The 20,913-nt window shown below is 41.8% G+C and overlaps 1 protein-coding gene across 1 annotated transcript in view; it reads right to left on the bottom strand.

Annotated features, from left to right (window-relative positions):
- Positions 1-20,913, bottom strand: part of LOC135711830 (uncharacterized) — a 175,292-nt gene that overhangs the window by 136,592 nt on the left and 17,787 nt on the right. The window contains exon 3 of the mRNA XM_065234782.1: positions 8,622-8,747. Within this exon, the coding sequence (XP_065090854.1) occupies positions 8,622-8,747 (126 nt within the window). The remainder of the gene's footprint in view (positions 1-8,621; positions 8,748-20,913) is intronic.

Genomic DNA, 20,913 nt, shown 5'->3' on the forward strand with positions numbered 1-20,913 from the left:
TGTCTGTCTGTCTGTCTGTCTGTCTGTCTGTCTGTCTGTCTGTCTGTCTGTCTGTCTGTCTGTCTGTCTGTCTGTCTGTCTGTCTGTCTGTCTGTCTGTCTGTCTGTCTGTCTGTCTGTCTGTCTGTCTGTCTGTCTGTCTGTCTGTCTGTCTGTCTGTCTGTCTGTCTGTCTGTCTGTCTGTCTGTCTGTCTGTCTGTCTGTCTGTCTGTCTGTCTGTCTGTCTGTCTGTCTGTCTGTCTGTCTGTCTGTCTGTCTGTCTGTCTGTCTGTCTGTCTGTCTGTCTGTCTGTCTGTCTGTCTGTCTGTCTGTCTGTCTGTCTGTCTGTCTGTCTGTCTGTCTGTCTGTCTGTCTGTCTGTCTGTCTGTCTGTCTGTCTGTCTGTCTGTCTGTCTGTCTGTCTGTCTGTCTGTCTGTCTGTCTGTCTGTCTGTCTGTCTGTCTGTCTGTCTGTCTGTCTGTCTGTCTGTCTGTCTGTCTGTCTGTCTGTCTGTCTGTCTGTCTGTCTGTCTGTCTGTCTGTCTGTCTGTCTGTCTGTCTGTCTGTCTGTCTGTCTGTCTGTCTGTCTGTCTGTCTGTCTGTCTGTCTGTCTGTCTGTCTGTCTGTCTGTCTGTCTGTCTGTCTGTCTGTCTGTCTGTCTGTCTGTCTGTCTGTCTGTCTGTCTGTCTGTCTGTCTGTCTGTCTGTCTGTCTGTCTGTCTGTCTGTCTGTCTGTCTGTCTGTCTGTCTGTCTGTCTGTCTGTCTGTCTGTCTGTCTGTCTGTCTGTCTGTCTGTCTGTCTGTCTGTCTGTCTGTCTGTCTGTCTGTCTGTCTGTCTGTCTGTCTGTCTGTCTGTCTGTCTGTCTGTCTGTCTGTCTGTCTGTCTGTCTGTCTGTCTGTCTGTCTGTCTGTCTGTCTGTCTGTCTGTCTGTCTGTCTGTCTGTCTGTCTGTCTGTCTGTCTGTCTGTCTGTCTGTCTGTCTGTCTGTTTTTGTGGCAGGAAAAGGTTCTGATGATGGTTCATGAAACAGAAATTTCTGCATAACTCGTATACTAATCAAGCAAATGGAACCAAATTTGGCATGTGGAGGTCATAGGGGGTAGCCGCTCAGATAAGAGGGGAGCGGTACGTAGAATATAGCATGGTTTTTTTTTAATTGGCGCATAAACTCAAGCTAGTTTTGAATCCCGAGCAAGGCCGGGGACACTCAGCTAGTATCAAATAAAACAAGGATAATCTATCCATTCAAAAGAAATCTTAAACATATCTGAAATACTGGATTCATCGATATAAATTATTCATGTTTATTTCAGGACTATGTTGATAAATCATAAAAGAAATAATTAACCTTCTACAGATTACAACAAGATCTACCTAATGACCAACATTAGCTGGAACAATTATATATTTATATTGTATTGCATTACTCATACAAACAAAAATTAAGCGGATGAAGTAGTGGAAGCAACAATAATACATAACATTATACGCATATATTTTTATACAGGTTATTTCTCGTTGTGCATGGCATCATTTAGATGAGATTCCCATTTTATTGTTAGTCCTCCCGAGCAAAGTTAGAGATCAAATTGAAATCAGAATTTGCTGTTATGATGTAACTCATTTTGAATACTCCATTTGATCTCATTTTGGTTGACTTAACGATTAACACAGCAAAAATGAGAGCACAATTTTACACTGTTGAATCAAACGGAAAACTCATTCTGCTTTCAATGAAATCAATTTGATTACTGATTTTGCATTCATAATGTTTGACTAAATACGGGCCTGTCGTAAATGGTTAGCATCCATGCTTCTCCATGCATCCATTCTTTGATTAAAAAGTCTTGACTGCATAATGAAAGCACAAAATGATATCAGACTTCTGGTGACAATTGAAATCGAAATGAATTTTCATTATGATAGGAACTGCATACTTTAATATCGATTTGCTTTCATTTTCTTAATCGACTTTGCTCGGGCTGTCAGTCATACATCACACTTTACACCTTACATTTACATCCTAATATTATTGCAAGGAAAGGATATCAAGTATAATTAGAGATAAACATATATAATTGCTTAATATAACCTTGAAATTTCAGTGTTACATCCACTTGATATGGTGAGCTGAGTAAATATAGAGCTGCATCTTATTATGTGTAAAATATTTATTATTTTCAGTGCAGAATATCAACTATTTTATCTATATAAAATTATATTCATTATTTCATATTTAATTTTCTGCTACATAACATATATTTTCATTATATAATTAAATACTGGGTTGAGAGGGAGCATCATCTGACCTGGAATTGGACGATGAAGTGGTATGACAACCGAAGTCTAGGAGGGAATAAACGCTATCATTTTCTTTATCCTACCGATTCGATTGTGGTGGTGTGAATTCTACTTCTACAGTTTCAGTGAGATTGACGCGCCCTTCTTTACAAACCATCCTGTAGGAAGCTTAATAAGTATTGCGAATTGTGTTATTCGATTTGATGGATCGAATTGTTGGAAGGAGATTCTTAAATTTCCGTGGATTTCGCGTAAGTATCTCAGCTTACGGGTCTGCTTCTCCGTTTTTGGCCCTTCATACAGCGATATTGTGAATTCAGATCGATAGCTCAAATTGATCCTGCTATTAAGTGGAGCTGCATACAAGACAAAATCTTAGAAGGGATGGTGGCTACCTTACATACATGCATACAATTGCACCTTTCAAGATAGCTAGAAGCACTCAGTCAACCCAAGTTTTATCAAGGTTGTTAAACATTTTACATGGTATACAGAACCCTCAGAAACCATCTGAAATGTTACATGCGCTTCAGAACGCACGAGCTAATGATAAACTCAGGAAGTCATCAGAAGTCACGCATAATTTCATTCCAAGCTCAAACTTTGTATCTTCCGAAAAGTCATTCGAATTCAAAAGCGCTCTCCCAATCATTCTTGCAGCCAAATTATATCGTACGCTTCGAGCTGCCACACGCGCGTAACATCGTTGTCCCTTGGAATTTCCACTGAATTGATAGACATCCTTTCGCATTGCACGTTGTGCCGACTGGAGTCAAAGTTCACCGACAGCGGATTCAATCGAGCGTCTCCGAGCCAAAGGATGAGCAGCTGATGCGTGACGCACATTTTTCCACGCTTAACATGAATCGAAAGGAAAAGTTTTTTTTTCTCTAAAACTCGGAAAAGGACGGAAGCAAAATTTTGTTTCGGTATCCCTTACCAAAAAAAAGTGTGGAAAAATCGATTCGATACTAGGTAAATTTGAGTTTTTACACTCTGAAAGACAGGATGGGAGGTTGCGTTCTGATTTGACGTATTGTCACCGGTTCAAACAATCAAGATCAATCGGAAAAGAGTGATATTATGCGGGGATGTCACTCTTTATTGATGATTGATTTCGTTTCGTGGAAAGTGACACTTTGATTGGATGTAATGTTTTCTTTACGGCTAAATTTGATTTATGTGTAATTTGGTCCCTGGAAATCAATCATAAAATTGTCAAGCTTGAGCCATGTAAAATAGAGTAGAACATTAACTCAATTATGTTCAATTTTCTCTATTGCTAAATAACAGAAGCTCAAAGCTTCATCGAGCTTCTATTAATTTCAACCAAATGGCATTCTCTTTAAGGTGAAATGTATCCGGAACGAGTATTTCCTACTGTTTACAGAGACTTATGACTAACAAACACCCACCCCCACAACCGTACATACATCGGCTCCATGGTTCAGTTTTCTCAACTCAGACCGGTCCATTCGATTGCTCATCCCAAGACGAAGCACTCACACTACAGGGCTTTAGTTTTTGCATCCCTTGCAGAGTATTTTATTCAATAAACTTTCCATTTATCATGCCTTATTTATGAACAGGAGAAAGCCTGCAATCCCCCGATTAAGTAGAGCAAGGCAAAGGGTTGGGGATATTTACCATGTTAGCAGGAAACTCTTCTCTCAAGTGGTTCACATTTCCGATGTAGTCAAAACAGTTTGCGGCTCTAGCTAAGCTGCCAGCATTTAGTTACTGCTGGAAACTACTGCACAGCACAGTGGAAAATTTTCTCAAATTAATTTGGATTCAATCTGATTTCCGGTCAACTTTCCGTTCCGATTTGCATTTAAACTCGTGTAAACATCAAATCAAGAATCTTAAGCAACCAAATACACGTGTTTCCTAAGTAATGCACCATTTCAAAACATCGCTCTCAAAGCCGCTCTACGGATGCTACACCCGGGATCGTTATTGTTGTTGATACTTGAGTAAATTGTTCGGCTTAAAGAAAACATACTCCTCCATTGTGCTCGCAAACCATCGAACTGAGTGAAGATTGTTACTTCAGTCTCCATCGTGTAGCGAAAGCCTATACAGCAAACGAGCACTGGCAGCATCTGAAGAAATTGGTAAATAGCTCTGAATTTGGAATTTTACACAAGGTAAACATCCTCCTAGGATAATGCAAATAGAAATTAATTAAATTTGGATAATGGCAGTTTTGGGAGAGGGATTTCGGCAATGCCTGTGATTCGGTGGATGGGTGGTCGGGGCTTGACGGAGGCGTGCTTCTGTCAATGAACAAAGGCTTGCAGTGACAAATAGGAATGGGTATTGAGGAAGTGTATTCATATTTTTAGATGGATCTACAGCATACTCGAAATAAGCTTTAGAAAATACGTCGTGGCACATTTTATTTTTTTGAATCTGTAAATAGGTATTTTTATTCAATAACAAATTATCGCCCGAATTATTTCACATTCATAACAAAACCGTGATATTTTTCTGGAGCACTTTGATATTCGAAGAATTGTTCTATCGACATTTTAATGAAAATCCATGAAGATAAATGCACCTTAAAATATAAAAAAGGCATGTTCACATTAAATTTTTTGAGTGTGCTTCGATACATGTGAAGGTCATAAATCGTTAGTAAGGGCTGTTCATAAACCACGTCCCACTTGGAGGGAGATGGCACTGGTTGGTGATTGTCTACGGTCCATACACATTTCCAAAAATTTTAACCTTAGACACAATTTTGGTTTTATGAGGAATCTGGAGACCATGTTTTAGACTTCTTGCAAAAACTGCAGCTTGGGAGAACAAGAACAATAAAGGTTAAATAGAAAATTGATGAACTTCGTGTATCAGGCTACTTTTGACTGATATAAAACAGGTAGGAGTGGCAGAGCGGAAACAAAAAGCCAGGAGTACAAAAACCGCAAATACACTGAAAGTTGTAACGGAAAAAGAATGGTTGGCTATAGTAGAGAAGATAGGGACACACTAGGAGAGTAAGAGGAGCAGAAAAATGTAAGAATGATCAACAAGACAACAAGGAGCTAAAAAGGTGGAGTAGGCAGTACTATAGTCACTATATTAATAGTCTGGCGGATAGAATTTCGATTTATCAAAAAGCGGAACCATTTCAACAATTGAAAAGGTACTATCAACTTTTATAAAAAAAACGTTGATTATTCTTTAATCACCAATCGAAGGTAAATTACCAGCATCATCGGTTAGGGGAAACTTTCCACAACCTAAAGATGGCGTTAGTTTGTGTAGGCGAGCTTTGAGTCACGAGAAAACGGTTTCCGAAATTTTGTTCGCAATAGCTGATGTGCTCTTTTCTGTTCTTGGTCGTGATTTGCGCGATTGGTTCCGCTATTTTACAGCTCAATTGGTTACCAAGATTCTATCCGCCAGACTATGAATATAGCGACTATTGGCAGTACATGTTGTACTTTCTAAAATCCGAAGATGAAGAGTACAAAACAGAAGAAGATTGCCGAGAAGGAAATGGAGGACACACACACACATTTTGCAAAGGAAGTGTAAATTTCATTCAACATGATGCACACAAATGGAGCGTCATTTATCATACAAGTTTACAGTTTGGATCATGGACCAAACTTATGAGATATTTCATATATTGTATGCAACAATCCGTTTTATTGAGCATCGTTTCTAGCAGGTTACCAGCTAAGATAAATAGTTCTCGATCGTTTCCTGCCGTTTATGAATAAAGTGAGTGCAGTTTGGGTTCAATATTTGTGGGTCCGCACCATTGGACATGTATTATGGCGAGTTTGTTTCAGTTGAAAAACATTCTTGTAAGCTTGTCCTCAATGTTGTTGATCTCTGTTGGTCGCGGCGAGATGGCCAAAATCGAAAATTGGGAATTGCGCAAAGCAAGCGCAATCGGCGCCGGTGGTGGCTTGGTAAGCGTGATTGCATCTCACCCCAAAAAGGCCTGGGTTCAATCGCAGTCGGCGCCACCGGGATATTCTGATGCATAAAATCTCTGATCATGATCTACTTGGTTGATCCACCTTGCCCCCTTCTTATTCCTGTTGGGTCGCTTTCGAGAACCATTTCCACTGGGTCGTCGTCCGGCATTCTTACGACGTGTCCAGTCCCCCGTAGTCGCAAAATGTTTGCAGTGTGGACGATGGATGGTTCTCTTAGCAGCTGGTGCAATTCGTGGTTCATTCACCTCCACCACATTCCGTCATGTACCACCGTAGATGGTACGCAACACCTTCCGTTTGAAAACACCTTCCGTCTGAAAACACCTTCCGTTTGAAAACACCAAGGGCGCGTGTATACTCCACACGTATAAAACAGGCCTCGCGGCCGTAGATGACGATCGGTCTAATCGGCGTCTTGTAAATAGTCAACTTTTTGCGGCGGCGAATTTTATTCGACTAGAGCGTCCTCCGAAGTCCAAAGTAGGCACGATTCCCTGCCATAATGCATATTTGATTGTCTCTGCTGGTATCAATCTCGGCGGTCACCAGTGAGCTCAAATACACAAACTTGTCGACCACCTCGATTTCGTCACTGTCAATCTGAACTCGGGGTAGGAGGCTAAAATTGTCTTTCTTAGAACCTCTTCCTCTCATGTATTTTGTCTTTGATGCGTTGATGGCAAGTCCAATCCGCCTAGCTTCAGCCTTCAGTCTGATGTACGTTTCCATCATCGCCTCAAAGTTCCGTACCATGATGTCGATGTCATCGGCAAAGCCAAGAAGCTGGATGGACTTCCTGAAGATCGTGCCACTCGTGTATCTCCTAGCTCTTCTGATCACACCTTTCAACGCGATGTAGAATAGCAGACACGAAAGTTCATCACCTTGCCGTGACTCACTTCGAGATTCAAAGGGACTCGAGAGTGTCTCCGATACTAGAACACCACACATCACTTGATCCATCGTCGCCTGGACCAATCGCGTCAGTTTATCCGAAAATCCGTATTCGTGCATAATCTGCCATAGACGATCTCGATCAATTGTGTCGTTTGCGGATTTGAAATTGATGAACAAATGCTGTGTAGGCACGTTGTATTCGCGGCATTTCTGCAGAACATGCCGAATAGCAAAAATTTGGCACCCATGGATCCCGCCTGGTATTGCCCCACGAACTCTCTTGCAAATGGTGACAGGCATAGGATTTGGGAGATAACCTTGTAGGCGGCGCCCAGCAGTGTGATCGCGCGGTAGTTGCAGCAATCCAACTTGTCGTCCCTTTTGTAGATTGGGCATACGACACCTTCCATCCACTCATGCGGTAATATCTCCTCCTCCCAAATCTTGGCAATTACCCAGAGCAGCGCTCTAGCCAGTGTTTCACCACCGTATTTTAATAGCTCACTTGGTAGTTGATCTACACCAGTTGCTTTGTTGTTCTTCAGCCGACCGATATCATCCTCAGTTTCTTGAAGATCAGGGGCCGGTAGCCTGTCGTCTTCTACGCGTGATCCAAGGTCTGTTGCCGTTTTCTGCTGCTTCACCGTTGAGGTGCTCGTCATAGTACTGCTTCCACCTCTCAATCACCTCACACTTGTTCGTGAGAAGGTTACCGTCCAAGTTCTTGCACATATCGGCTTGCGGCACGTAGCCTTTGCGTGAACTATTTAGCTTCTCGTAGAACTTCCGTGTGTCGCTTACGCGGTACAGATTTTCCATCGCCTCGCGATCTCGGCTTCCTGCTGACGCTTCTTCCTTCGGAAAACCGAGTTTTGTCTGTTCCGCGCTTGTCTGTATCGCTCCACATTCAATCTCGTGCGGTGTTGCAGCATTCTCGCCCGTGCTGCATTCTTCTCCTCTACTAACAGTTTGTATTCGCCGTCAAACCAGTCATTTCTTCGGTCCGGGATTGCAGTACCTAGTGCCACTGTCGCAGTACAACCTATGGCGGAATGGATATCACTCCAGCCATCTTCAAGAGTAGCTGCACCAAGCTGCTCTTCCCTGGGTAGTGCAACTTTCAGATGCTGCGCGTAATTCTGGGCAACTCCAGCGTCCCGTAATTGCTCAATGTTGGGTCACGGCGTTCGACTTCGATGGGTGTTATGCACCGTCGAGAGTTTTGAGTGCATCCATACTGCAACTAGGTAGTGGCCCGAATCCATGTTCGCCCTGCGGTACGTTCGGAGAAGAACTTCCTGTCGATTAGAAGGTGATCCATTTGGTTTTCTGTGTGTTGGTCAGGTGATTTCCATGCGGCTTTGTGAATATTCTGGCGGGGGAAAAAGTTACTTCGGAATATCATATCACGGGAGGCTGCAAAGTTCACGCATCGTTGGCGGTTGTCTTTTGGCCCGATTGCCGGTCTATACATTGCCTTCCGACCTACCTGAGCGTTCATGTCGCTGATGATGATTTTGACGTCCCGTTGCGAATAGCCGTCGTCTACGTTGATGATGCTGTAGTTGAAGAAACGGTCCTTAATCCTCAACTTGCACACCCTTGCGTTGATCGGCTATCAAGCAAGTAGTTGAAGTTTTTTGTAGATTTTGAAATACCTAATCGAATTAATGAAGATCCTTTTCGCTTTTTCATACCTTTATGTCTCCGGGTTTGAAAGATCGTTGGTTGGTGTGACTTGTTCTGGTGTAAGGGGCACCGCCATCGGGTTTTAACGGTTACAGCATTAGCTCCATCATAAGTAGTGTGTTAGGATATCAAGAAAACTCAGCTGCCTTAGACAGCCGTTTTTGCTTACTGAGCAAAAAATCGTGGAACAAACCAAAGACCCACCATATTAAAGAGTTTCATTGTCACATTGCTTGCTCTTCGTGTTTTGTGAAAATTATCGTCGTTTTCGTCGGTGCCGAGTTTGAATGGCTACAACAACTCGATAATAAGTGGTGTGATGTGATATGAGGGGCTTGGTGGCCTTAGAGGGACCGTCTTTGTTTTCTGAGCAGAACATCATGTGTTTTATGTCATAGCCCTCCACATTCAAGATTCGTCAGTCCCTTTTTTCTTCACTCGAGCCCATCACTGTAATTTAGCGTACTGTTTGCCGCTACATTCTCAATCCTTTTATCCAACATCTCAGTGATTTATCGAGAAAGTGCAGAGGACTTCTAGCCTTCCAACATTGCGGGTATCACGTCCACTTATTCCTACCCAATCTTTACTTGAACTGCATTCGGACGCGTCTGGTGCTGGTTTATTGCCTAATTTTAGATCACCGGGTTTTTCACATTGAGGATGATTACTAATCCAAAGCATCAACTGTTGATTTTCTGTTTAATTGCGGGTGATCTGGCACTAACGGAGTAGTGGACGCGGGCAGTCAATGATGCTTATGCTCATGCTTATGCTAGAAAGACTTTATGTAAATTTGATTAGAAGTGATCTTTTCACGCACTGATTTAAAAAAATTGAGCACGTCATTTTGTTAAAAAAATTATGACTGAATTTTAGCACAATTCAAGGCCAACAATTGAAAAGGCCTCAACTCCATTTTGTTAATAAACCCTGGCGTCGGTAGCATTGGTGATCAGCACGGAAAACAAGATCGACGGAAAACAAATCAAGGAAAATAAAAAGGTTTGTTTACAAAATAGAGTTGAGGCCTTTTCAATTGTTGATCTTGAATTGTGAATTATTACCCATTATAAACAATTATACAAAGTTTAATTGAAAACCGAAGACGGTCGAGTTTTTAAAGTTTTGTAAATTTCATGGTTCATTCCTATGGTCCCAAATTACCTGAATTGGAGCATAATTATTTCGACCCCTTGTTTATTTTAACGTTATGTGTCAGCAGGAAAATACGCGAAAATATATGAGCTAATGAGATCGACTCAAATTTGAGTGGTTTTCCACTCAACATCGCAAAAACGTACGTTACTCATAGACTGAGTAGAATTGACTTCGCTTTTCCTAAAAAGTCTGCTCGAATATGAAAAAAAGTCTAGTAACATTTTACTCAGTCTAGTAGTATTCTAATATACTGAATGAAACCTCTCTCGATTTTCCTCATATTCGTAAAGTTTTTCCTAGAAAGTTGAGGATAGTTTTACTCAGTCTATGAGTACCATACGTTTTTTTTTTGCGAATGTGGGTGCACGGAACTATAATTTGAGTTGGTTTAATCTGTTGTGTGACTTATTTTACAAGGAAAATCAGTGACGAGCCATTTTAAGATTCTATCACATGAAGAATAATATTGCACAATTAAGCCATGTGCATATTTTATTGCCAGTCCAGATAAAAATAAGCATTCAAACTGACAAATGTAGCATGCGATTAACTCGCAAACCCGCAACGTCTGATATCGAAAAATGCGAAAACTATCATAACTCCGTAATTTTTAAACATATGTTTTATCTATTCATCTCAAAAACCTCAAACTCCTTAAATTTTGATGAGCTTAGAATAATAAAAAAAAAAAAACTACAACGGACAGTCCTATGGGGTTGTACGCAATGGTAACGTAGGACTACGTGGTCTTATATAATGTTATTTGTTAGCTGCAACAGGAGCTTGTTTATAAGAACCTTTCGATATGAATTTTAGTTGGGACATGTTCAGAAATTTAACTCTTTTGGTATATCTTGGTGGCACTGAAAAGAGCCGATGGTAGTACAGGCTTAAAAATGATGGTGACGTGTAGGCAGCTGTATCAGCAAATCGGACCGGACATCCCATATTTTTCGGTTCAATGATTGGGCAATCGAAAGAGTTTCGGCACGTCTGCTGCTGGACAGGGGTTAAACTGTAGTCTGCGGCAGGTTGGAAGGCCCCAGAATATCGTTGATCTCCCTAAAGCTAAAGCTCCTCCCATTTTTAGTTTTTCTCTCAACAAGTTCTTAGGCTTTAGCAGAAAGACGCTTTTGGCGAATTTATGATCCTGTTTCACGTCATGGTTCTTCTTAATGCCTGTTCAGATAAATAAGTACATTTATTTATTTTCTATACTGCACTAAATTCAACGAGTAGATATGTTGCGGACTAGAATAATTAAAAACTTAATTAATAAATATTTAATCGAACAGCTGGAAAAATCTTAACGATTAATCGTTAATCGAATAATCGTCTTTTAGGCATCCCCAGAGAATAGTTCAATTTCACGTTGTTTTTTGTGGTCCTTCGAAAATGTCGAACAGCAGAATTGCAACCAGCAAGTGTAACCCAAGAACCAAAAGCGGTGCGATGCTAGTTTTCATTTCTATTACGACGAATGAATTAAGGGGCTTAGAAGCAGACCCCTCTCTCTATCAATTTTATTAATCGATTTCCTCTTTTGATGATGGCTATCATCCAGAACAACAAACATATCGAAGAATGTGTTTGCCGTCGAGTTATTAACAAAACAGAAAATCGATGAAGAGAATCGATCAAAATCACTTGCACCCCTGCTTCCAAGTTTGGTTACAAGATTTCAACTCTGGAGAGCATTCTGTGTAGTCGTTGGGGGCGTGTGGTTCTGAATATGGTGATGAATGTGCAAAATGTTATGCAATTGCATCCTCCCTATTCGCATACGCCCGCAGATCGGAGGCGAATGCCACTTCGACATGTTTGGTCTAGAAACGATTCTCTGATGACTGTGTTGGGGAAGCAGCCTGTGCATGTACATAGTTGGTGGATTTGTTAGTTATTTCAACGCTTTTGGACAAAGCTTGACATTTACTACCTTTTCAATAGTTTTTCGTTTAAAATCAACAGTCGATAGCAATGCTATTGATGCGTAGAAATATTTCTGATCGATTGGGTGATACAATTATTGCAATTGTTCCAGGGGCAGCTGAGTTATTAACGTTCAAAATCTTTCATGATTTCGTTACGTGTTCCATTTTCGGTTTTCACAAAGTGTACCTCCATATAGAAATCATAGACGTAGTCCTACGTCAAAAAAAAATTGTTTATTCTGAAAATATTTTGGATTGCAATGGAGTAGTCATTGCGCACGGGTGGGATCCCTGCGTTGTGTTACAGATATAACATTAAACAACACCACTTGCTTTGCCGTCCTGCCATGGCAAAGGAAGTTAAACTATTGATATGATTATTTATTCTTAACATTTGTATCCTTGTATCTGCCTGTTGATGTGAATGTGTGTATCGTCAGTAGGATATGTGCACATATATACGACGTGTTGCACAAGCAGGTATTTTCTAGACGTTGGGGATTTGAGAGCAAAAGTTGCGCTGGTGAAATAATCTGATGGCTACCAAGCCTTTGGGATTTTCCTTATTAGAGAGTTGAATAGATTTTTCTCCTTTAGCTTACTTAAATCTTTGGTTTTAATTAGTTAGGTAGGTTCCGATTCAACACATTGTAGTTTCATTTATATACCTGTGATCTTGACTTTTATACCTAGGGGATGAGTACTTAAGGGGGTTAGATTTTGATAAGTTCTTTAGTGGGAATGACACTGATGAAGACTGCACATTGTAGTCGAAATACGTATCTGTCATGGATACCAAAATTAATTAAGTGGAATTAAATGGAAGATAACCTTTTTTGCTGTTTTACTGTCACAGGTTGTTTATTTTGAACTATGCTGACTATAGTTTCGACCTACTGTAACAGAGGGAAAGTTGAGTTTGAAGTAGCGACGATTTCGAGGTGGTTTTTCATGACCTAGTAGCACTAGCTTGCCGTAAATCGGTTGTAGAAACGCCTGCACGACTGATTTCAGTCATAAACAAGGTGCAACCTTTTTGTGATAGAAATGTGCTACTTGGTGATATTGATATTCTTAAGGATTGACATGTTTATGTTAGTTCTAATGGAGAAAACTGACTCTGTAAAATGTATGCAATTTTCAATGTAGTAAATAGGTGTTTTATGTCCATAATTAAGAACACGCTTTCAATTTTCACCTTCTCTCAAACCAGCAGATACTGGTCAATGACAAATCCATTTCGACGAATATTTGGTATCCTAACCGATCAACAGGAGTATCACAGTTCGCGTTGTATCCTACCTTCACAACATCTCTCGCCAAATTCCCCAACCGATTCCATTAGAATTCCATCCGCATCGATTCGGAACGATCCTTCATGGTAGTCTTTATGACTGTTCGTTGGTTGGTTCGTTCATTCACTGCGTTCATTCAGCGACCGACCGATTTCTATTTTAGTGTGATGAGAACCCGTGACTTCCATTCTTAAAAGGATGCTTCACCACTGACCGCGGCCGGTTCGAGGGACGAGAGGTTGCTTCCGGTTGGTTGCGAGAAAAAAGCAATATAAATAATTCATCCTTGAAGGGTTTTCCCCAGTCTGAGGAAGGGGATGGTTTATGGGTCAACCCATGGTCGAGTATATGTTGTAGGTACAGGAATAATAAAAATTGAAAGCAAACATTGCTACCGATGATCCACAGCAAGAGCGCATACTTCGAGGAAGGAATGTTTTCGCTTCGTTCCGACGAGCAGTAATTTCCCCAGCTGACCGAAATCATTAGCATTTTCCAACTTCTTCATAGACTGCTAAGTGTTTTATTACCTTCGCCAGGAGTCCTGGTGAGATAATGCATTTTCCAAACCGGCAGCAACTATGCATCCCACAAAAAAAAATACTCGTTACCTCGGCGGGAAGCTCGAAAACGCCCCAACAAGTTCATTATCAAATTATGAAATTGTTTATGAATTTATATTGCAAAATTAAGTGTTGGAAAACTTTACCCGCAGTGAAAGTGTGGTAAATTTTCTTTCCAAGTCGTCTACTGCTTCGTACATAGTCAATGTCGCACAAGGCTCATTGTTGGTAACTATTTGCATTAGGTGCTGGGTTGCTTGGCCGCCAGAGACAGACTGAAAGACAGACGGACGGACGGACGGAAAGGTTTGCCGAGTTTTCCCTGGACGAGCGTCAATCCCACACAGTTGCAGTGACCACTTTGCCTGACCATCAGCTGGGAAGTGGCACTGCACCCACTATATTGTGCTTCGTTGTGGTGCGGTGGTGTAAGCAAGTGGTTGCAATTAAAATAATTTTAAAGCACATTTTACGCTCACCTGACTCGAAGGGTGCTTACTTTACAGTGGGGCCAGCAGCACCACTCCAGAGTGGACAGCGATGGGTTTACTTTGACGAACTGCGAAACATTCAAGAGTGAATGGTATGTAACAGACAGGTAAGCAGCTTAATGTGTAATAGTTGGACATTTAATGGGCGTTTGCTGTTGGCAAACGGTTCTAGCAGTTTTATGTAGGAAAGTGTATAGTATACATTGTTTTGTTTCTACGCTTATTACTGAGGGTGGTAATAGGACTGTTTGTGCAACGCACTTGCTGTCCCCTCGAGGGGAGCAGAGTTACCAATTAGAGCTGATTACTTTTAGCTTTCATTTTAATTTTAGCACAGGCTTGAAAGGGTGTAGCGAGAAAGGGTATGCGCCTCGATACGGAAGATGTTTTGCTTATTTTTGGTTTCGTTTCGTTTCGCTTAAAGGAAAACATTTCGCGTTAAATTATAAAGTTATTAAGTTTTCGAAATGTAACGGAACTTCTCATCATTGACAAAAATATTGTCACCAATCTTATATTATATTACTGCAAGCTGTTTTTTAAACGTTTTCGAATGCCAAGAATAGTTAAGTTCATTCAACTCAAAAATTATCTTCAACTTTTCCAAATAAGTCTCGATTTGCCTAAAATCAGTAACAATATGTGTCAGCAAATAAGATGATTTATAATTTCTACACTAATCCTGCTGCTGGTTTAATCTTACTGAAAAGTAAAACTTAAATAAAGAAAGAGAGAAGGATTAGTAATTGTCATTTAGTTCCTCTACCTTATTTGCTTATGCTTACAGATACGCGTATTTCGTCTACAATGTGTAGACTTATGTACAATACACTGAAGAAGTCTACACATTGTAGACAAAATACGCGAAACTGTCAAGGCCAAGCAAATACGGTAGTGAAAATTAAATGAAATTAACTAACCCTTCTCTCCTTCTTTATACACGTATTCCAATAAGACGCCCACATTTATTAGGAGTAAAGTTAAGTTAATCAAATGATATAAATTGAAATTGAAAAACATAGATGAACTTCAAAACACGATCTAAATTATTCAATAACATAATCGTGAATGACGTGCTACTGACGCCAGGGAGGTGGCTCCCACACCTGGACCCTACCTATCGACCCATCAACTCATGAACCGGGGACCAATGACTTCTCTTCTCTTCTGGAAGGAAGGCGTGCTCAGAGATGTTATGCCTCGGAATATCCTGGCGGCGCCGACTGGGATTGAACCCAGGACAGCAGGGGTGAGAGGTAATCACGCCGCGGTAGGCCTGATATAGTATTAACGAATGTACGTAAATTAAGGGTCAGATACCAATCTGATTACTAAACATTTTGAAGAGACAACCTGCTAGTGTCATTAGAAAGATTTCCCAGTAGATAGTTGTCCACTTTTTGATGATACGTAGGTTGCAGCGAGTCATAAACTGGTCCTTCAGAAGATCCGAAACGTCCTTTAAAGTTGCAATTTCTGAAAGCTGATTCTACAATTCCACGTTTTTTGAGGAAAAAAGATCTTTTGAGCTCGTTAGCAAATTAGCTGAAAGTAACACTTAGCGTAAACCAGGTCATGGTGGTTACTCTTTGATATTCCATGAGTAACCAAAGAGTGTACCCCATTATGCATAAATACGTTAGGCATACGGACGTTAGGCATACGGACGTTAGGCATAATGGACGTTAGGCATTAAGTCATTAGGCATAATGGACGTTAGGCATAATATACGTTAGGCATAATGGACGTTAGGCATAAAATACCTTGCTGCTGTGCAACTCTAGAAACCTGCTTAACCTGTAAACCTGTAAACAGTGCTTAAATTAGGCTTACCGTTGAATAAAAAATGATACAAGTTAAACAAACATAGTTTATTTAATAAGCACAGTTTGGAATCCAAAACTAGCTGGACTCAAACATATTGATCAAGATGTACAAGAACTAATGGGAATATCCTAAATATTCAGGTAAGTGTCGAAAGCTGCAGGAAAGTTCAGAGAACTACATGAATGTACTGAACTTTGGGAATTTTAAAGGGTAAGTCCTGAGAAGCTCTGGGCTGTTCCATAAAATACATTTAAAAAAAACTATAAGAAATTTGAGAAAACTTCTGGTAAGTTAAAAAAAATAAGTGGTTGTATCCAAAACACGACCGTAGATTGAACTTAGACGTGGATTTTTGGTTTATTAAATTGGTTGGTAAACGGCTGGACAATGCGTACTGATACTTCGCGTATCTGCAGGTATAGAATAGACCCCACTAGCGGTACTTAGCCTCTTGTCCAATAACTCCTATGCCTATCTCCCCATGGTGCAGGCTGGGGTACGAGTAACCATAGAGAAGATCGGGTAACCAACCCCGGTTGGACCTTGGTCGTATGCTGACAGGGAAGGGGGGGGGGGGGCTGGGACTCTTCTCTCCGGAGAGTGCAGTCTTCGAGCGTCTGTTCACCATGGAGGTGCGGCTGAAAACGGCGTCTGTTCTCCATGTTAAGAGCGTCTGATCAACGTCCTGATGCCAGCGTGGGACTCTAAGCAGTGCTGTGCACGAGAAAATGGGTGCAGGCCCAACAAACCAGCCTTAAAAAAAACAAAAGTACATGAAGCAAGCAATGTAAATACGAACTGGAACAATCGGCATATACCCAAGCAACGGAAACGGACTAACGATTGGAAACTCGGAGCATGGAACTGCAAGTCTCTCAATTTCTTGGGAAGTACCCGCATTCTTTCCGATTTATTGAGGGTCCGCAAGTTCAACATCGTAGCGCTGCAGGAGGTTTGCTGGAATGGATTGTCGGTACATACGATTAGGGATGGTTATACCATCTATCAGAGCTGCGGCAATACACACGAGCTGGGTACAGCTTTCATCTTGATGGGCGAAATGCAGAAGCGCGTGATTGGGTGGTGGCCAATCGATAGCAGAATGTGTAAGTTGAGGATCAAAGGCCGTTTCTTCAATGTCAGCATAATCAACGTGCACAGCCCTCACTTATGAAGTGAAGATGACAATAAAAACGTTTTTTACGCGCAGCTGGAACGGGAATACGACAGCTGCCCAAGCCATGACGTCAAAATCGTCATCGGAGATCTTAACGCTCAGGTCGGCCAGGAGGAGGAATTCAGACCGGTTATAGGAAAGTTCAACGCTCACGAGCTAACGAACGCCAACGGCCTTAGACTCATCGATTTCGCTGCCTCGAAGAACATGGCCATACGTAGTATCTACTTCCAGCATAGCCTCCCATATCGGTACACCTGGAGATCACCACAGCAGACAGAATCGCAAATCGACCACGTATTGATCGACGGAAGGCACTTCTCGGACATTATCGACGTCAGGACCTATCGCGGCGCAAATATCGATTCGGACCACTACCTTGTAATGGTCAAGGTGCGCCAAAAACTTTCCGTTGCCAACAACATTCGGTACCGACGCCCGCCATGGTACAATCTGGAGCGACTGAAGTCTCAACTGAGTACGTGCAATGCCTTGACGCAGCGTTGTCGGATGAGGGAGAGCTCACCGAAGCCCCTTTTGAGGACTGCTGGAGCAACGTGAAAGCAGCCACCAACAGCGCTGCTGAAGGCGCCGTTGGCTTTGTGGAGCGAAATCGACGGAACGATTGGTTCGACGAAGAGTGTGTAACAATCCTTTTTGTTACGCCCGCTCAGCCCACAAGTGACTCTAACCACACTCTGGGTCGGCTTCTTTCCGCCGAGGTTTGCGAAATTAGAGGAAAAACCACAAGACAATTAATTAGATTACTGACGGCGATTTATTGAATTTAAGCCCTATATTTTCCTATCAATAATTACTCACGGTTTCTGTTTGTGTGTGGTGTCAGTGTCGGGCCCGTCGATGAACATTAGCTGGCTGATTCTGTAACGGCTGGCACGAGGACTCCGTGCCTGGTTGGATGCTACGGACTTTGTCTCCTTCCTTGTTGTTCACGCCAATCGTGCCGAATGCCCCGATTGCACCGTTCGCGTCGATTACGCGGATCTGGCTTCTCCGCATCTGGTGGGATGGTTGTGCCAATCGTGCCGACTCCCCGATTGCACCGTGTACGTCGAACACGCTTATTGTGGAGATTGCACTCGTCTGGTTCCCCGGGACGTAGATGGTTTCACGTCGACACGTGTTACGACGGGACTACGCTCGGTGGAGCCTTGATTTGCAGCCTTATTGACTGGCTTCGTCCACTTGATGACGGTGTCGCTTAACGTTTTATTCAAGTATGGCAGTCGATCGTGGTTCACAGAATTTTTCCACCACTTCACTTGGTTTTGATTTTCTTCGAGAGTTAAGGTCTGGATGCTTTTCTGGTGCTCAAGCAAGTGATCGAGCCTATATATTTGCAATCCTCAGGAGCGGGCGAATAGGCATTTTAATGTGGTTGTTGTAGGTAGCATCCACCCATCAGGCAGTACTGCTACCAAAAATACCAGCGTTTAGGGGTGTATTGTGGGTGTGTCGTGTTGTTGAGGTTGCGTGCAAAACCTGCACAGTGTGTTGTGTTTTTTTATTTAGCCGTTAGCCGTCTTTTGCCTCCTAGATTTATTTTGCATGATACCTAGTTTAATTTATTTATTTGCATGAATTTTATTATTTATAAAGGGGAATTTACGTATTCTCGGCAACCTAAGCAGCGACCTTCTTTCTATAGCATTTTTCTCTAAGGAACGCACACATAGGGTAAATTATGGCTTCGGCACCGATTGACTGTTTTCGGCAACCGAAATTGAAACGTTAATTTCACTGTATTTTCCCATCAAAACTCTTCGTTGAATGTATTAAGCCGATTCCTTACCTTTTCAGCTTCAATCTGATTGCACTTTTACTACTGTGCAATCCTGTTATGCCAGATTTTTCTATAAATGAAATATATACGCTACAAAATACGGCTGATTTCGAGTCGCCGATAATAGAACAGCTGGTTAACACGCAGTTCAAATGGAAAGGGTGCCGAAGAAAAAGAAACTGCCGATAATAGTCACACTCACCTGAGAAGTTTGGAGCGTTGTAAAAACATGTTCAACCCATTTTAATCAATTCTGTCTATTGGAATTGGCAGAACAGCAAGCAGCAGATGAATGTCAACAAACAAACCCGTCATGTATGTGTGTGACGCTGAGAAATCGCTAATAGAAGTTCGGACGCTGCTTAGATTGACGAGAATACGTAAATTCCCCTATGCAATATTGGTTTGTTTACAATCTTTTGCTGCCAGCTGCTCTAACAATTTCAGTCGAAAGAATTGTCAAAACCTGTTTTGAAACGCTTTTACAAAGCTCCAATCTTCTCTAGTGAGAGCGAGTATTGTCGGCAACCAGTTTTTCTTCGGCAACCGTTCCATTTGAACTGCATGTAAATCTGCTGTTCTATTATCGGCAACTCGAAATCAGCTACAATTTGTAGTGCGTGTGTTGCATTTCAAGAAAACCTTGCTAGATTGCTTTTTCTCAGTTGTAAAAATATAGTCAAATTGAAGCTGAAAGCATAAAGAATCTTTTGCATGCATTCAGCCAAGTTTTTTCGTAAGAAAATCCAGTCTAAACAGTGTTTCAATTTGGGTTGCCGAAAATAGTCTGTCATGCCGAAGCCGTCATTTCCCCTAGCTTTTATATTTATTATTTTAGTTTGAATTAAGTCCCTATCTAGCTAGTAAAGGTTTTATTTATGATTTTTCCTACAAACGCATATATAAATCCCCATTGGTGGAAAGAATACTATGGACTGAGTGAACGAACGGAGTGACTTGTCACAAGTGTCAGACGGTTTTGAACGAGAAGAACGCAGCGCGGGCGGCGATACTGCAGCAAGGAACCCGTCATAATGTGGAGCGATGTAAACAGAAGCGAAGACAGCAAACCCATTTTTCTGGGATAAGAAGCGCCGCCTGGAAGAGCTGGAGTGCGAAGAAATGGAGCAAGAAACACGCAAGTTCTACAAGAAACTCAACGCATCCCGCTAAGGCTTTGTGCCGCGAGCCAAAATGTGTCGGGATAAGGAAGGGGGTATCTTAACGGATGAGCGTGAGGTGATTGAAAGGTGGAAGCAGCACTACGATGAACATCTGAACAGCGCAGAGGCAGAGAACCAAGGCGGCAGGAGGAATGGCTTCATCGGTACAGCGGATGAGGGGGACATGCCAGCTCCCACGATAAGTTAAGTTGAGGATGCTATCCAACAGCTTAAGAACAACAAAGCAGCTGGGAAAGATGGTATCGGAGCGGAACTTATCAAAATGAGCCCGGATAAGTTGGCCACTTGTCTGCACCGACTGATAGTCAGGATCTGGGATACAGAACAGCCACCGGAGGAGTGGAAAAAGATTGTGATATGGCCAGTATATAAAAAAGGTGACAAACTAGAATGTGAGAACTATCGAGCGATGACTATTCTTAACGCGGCCTACAAAGTGCTTTCCCAGATAGATCATCTTTCGCCGTTTATCGCCGCTAGCAAGCAGATTTGTGGTAAGTTATCAAGCCGGTTTTGTGGACCGGCGATCGACAACGGACCAAATCTATACGTTGTGGCAGATCCTCCAAAAGTTTCGTGAATATCAAGTCCCTACGCACCACCTATTTATCGATTTCAAGGCCGCTTATGATACTATTGACCGTGAAGAGCTATGGAAG

Source organism: Ochlerotatus camptorhynchus, unplaced genomic scaffold (assembly GCF_037179485.1).
Source record: "Ochlerotatus camptorhynchus isolate MF236.1 unplaced genomic scaffold, CSIRO-AGI_Acam_v1.1 ptg000443l, whole genome shotgun sequence".
Lineage (NCBI taxonomy): Eukaryota > Metazoa > Arthropoda > Insecta > Diptera > Culicidae > Ochlerotatus > Ochlerotatus camptorhynchus.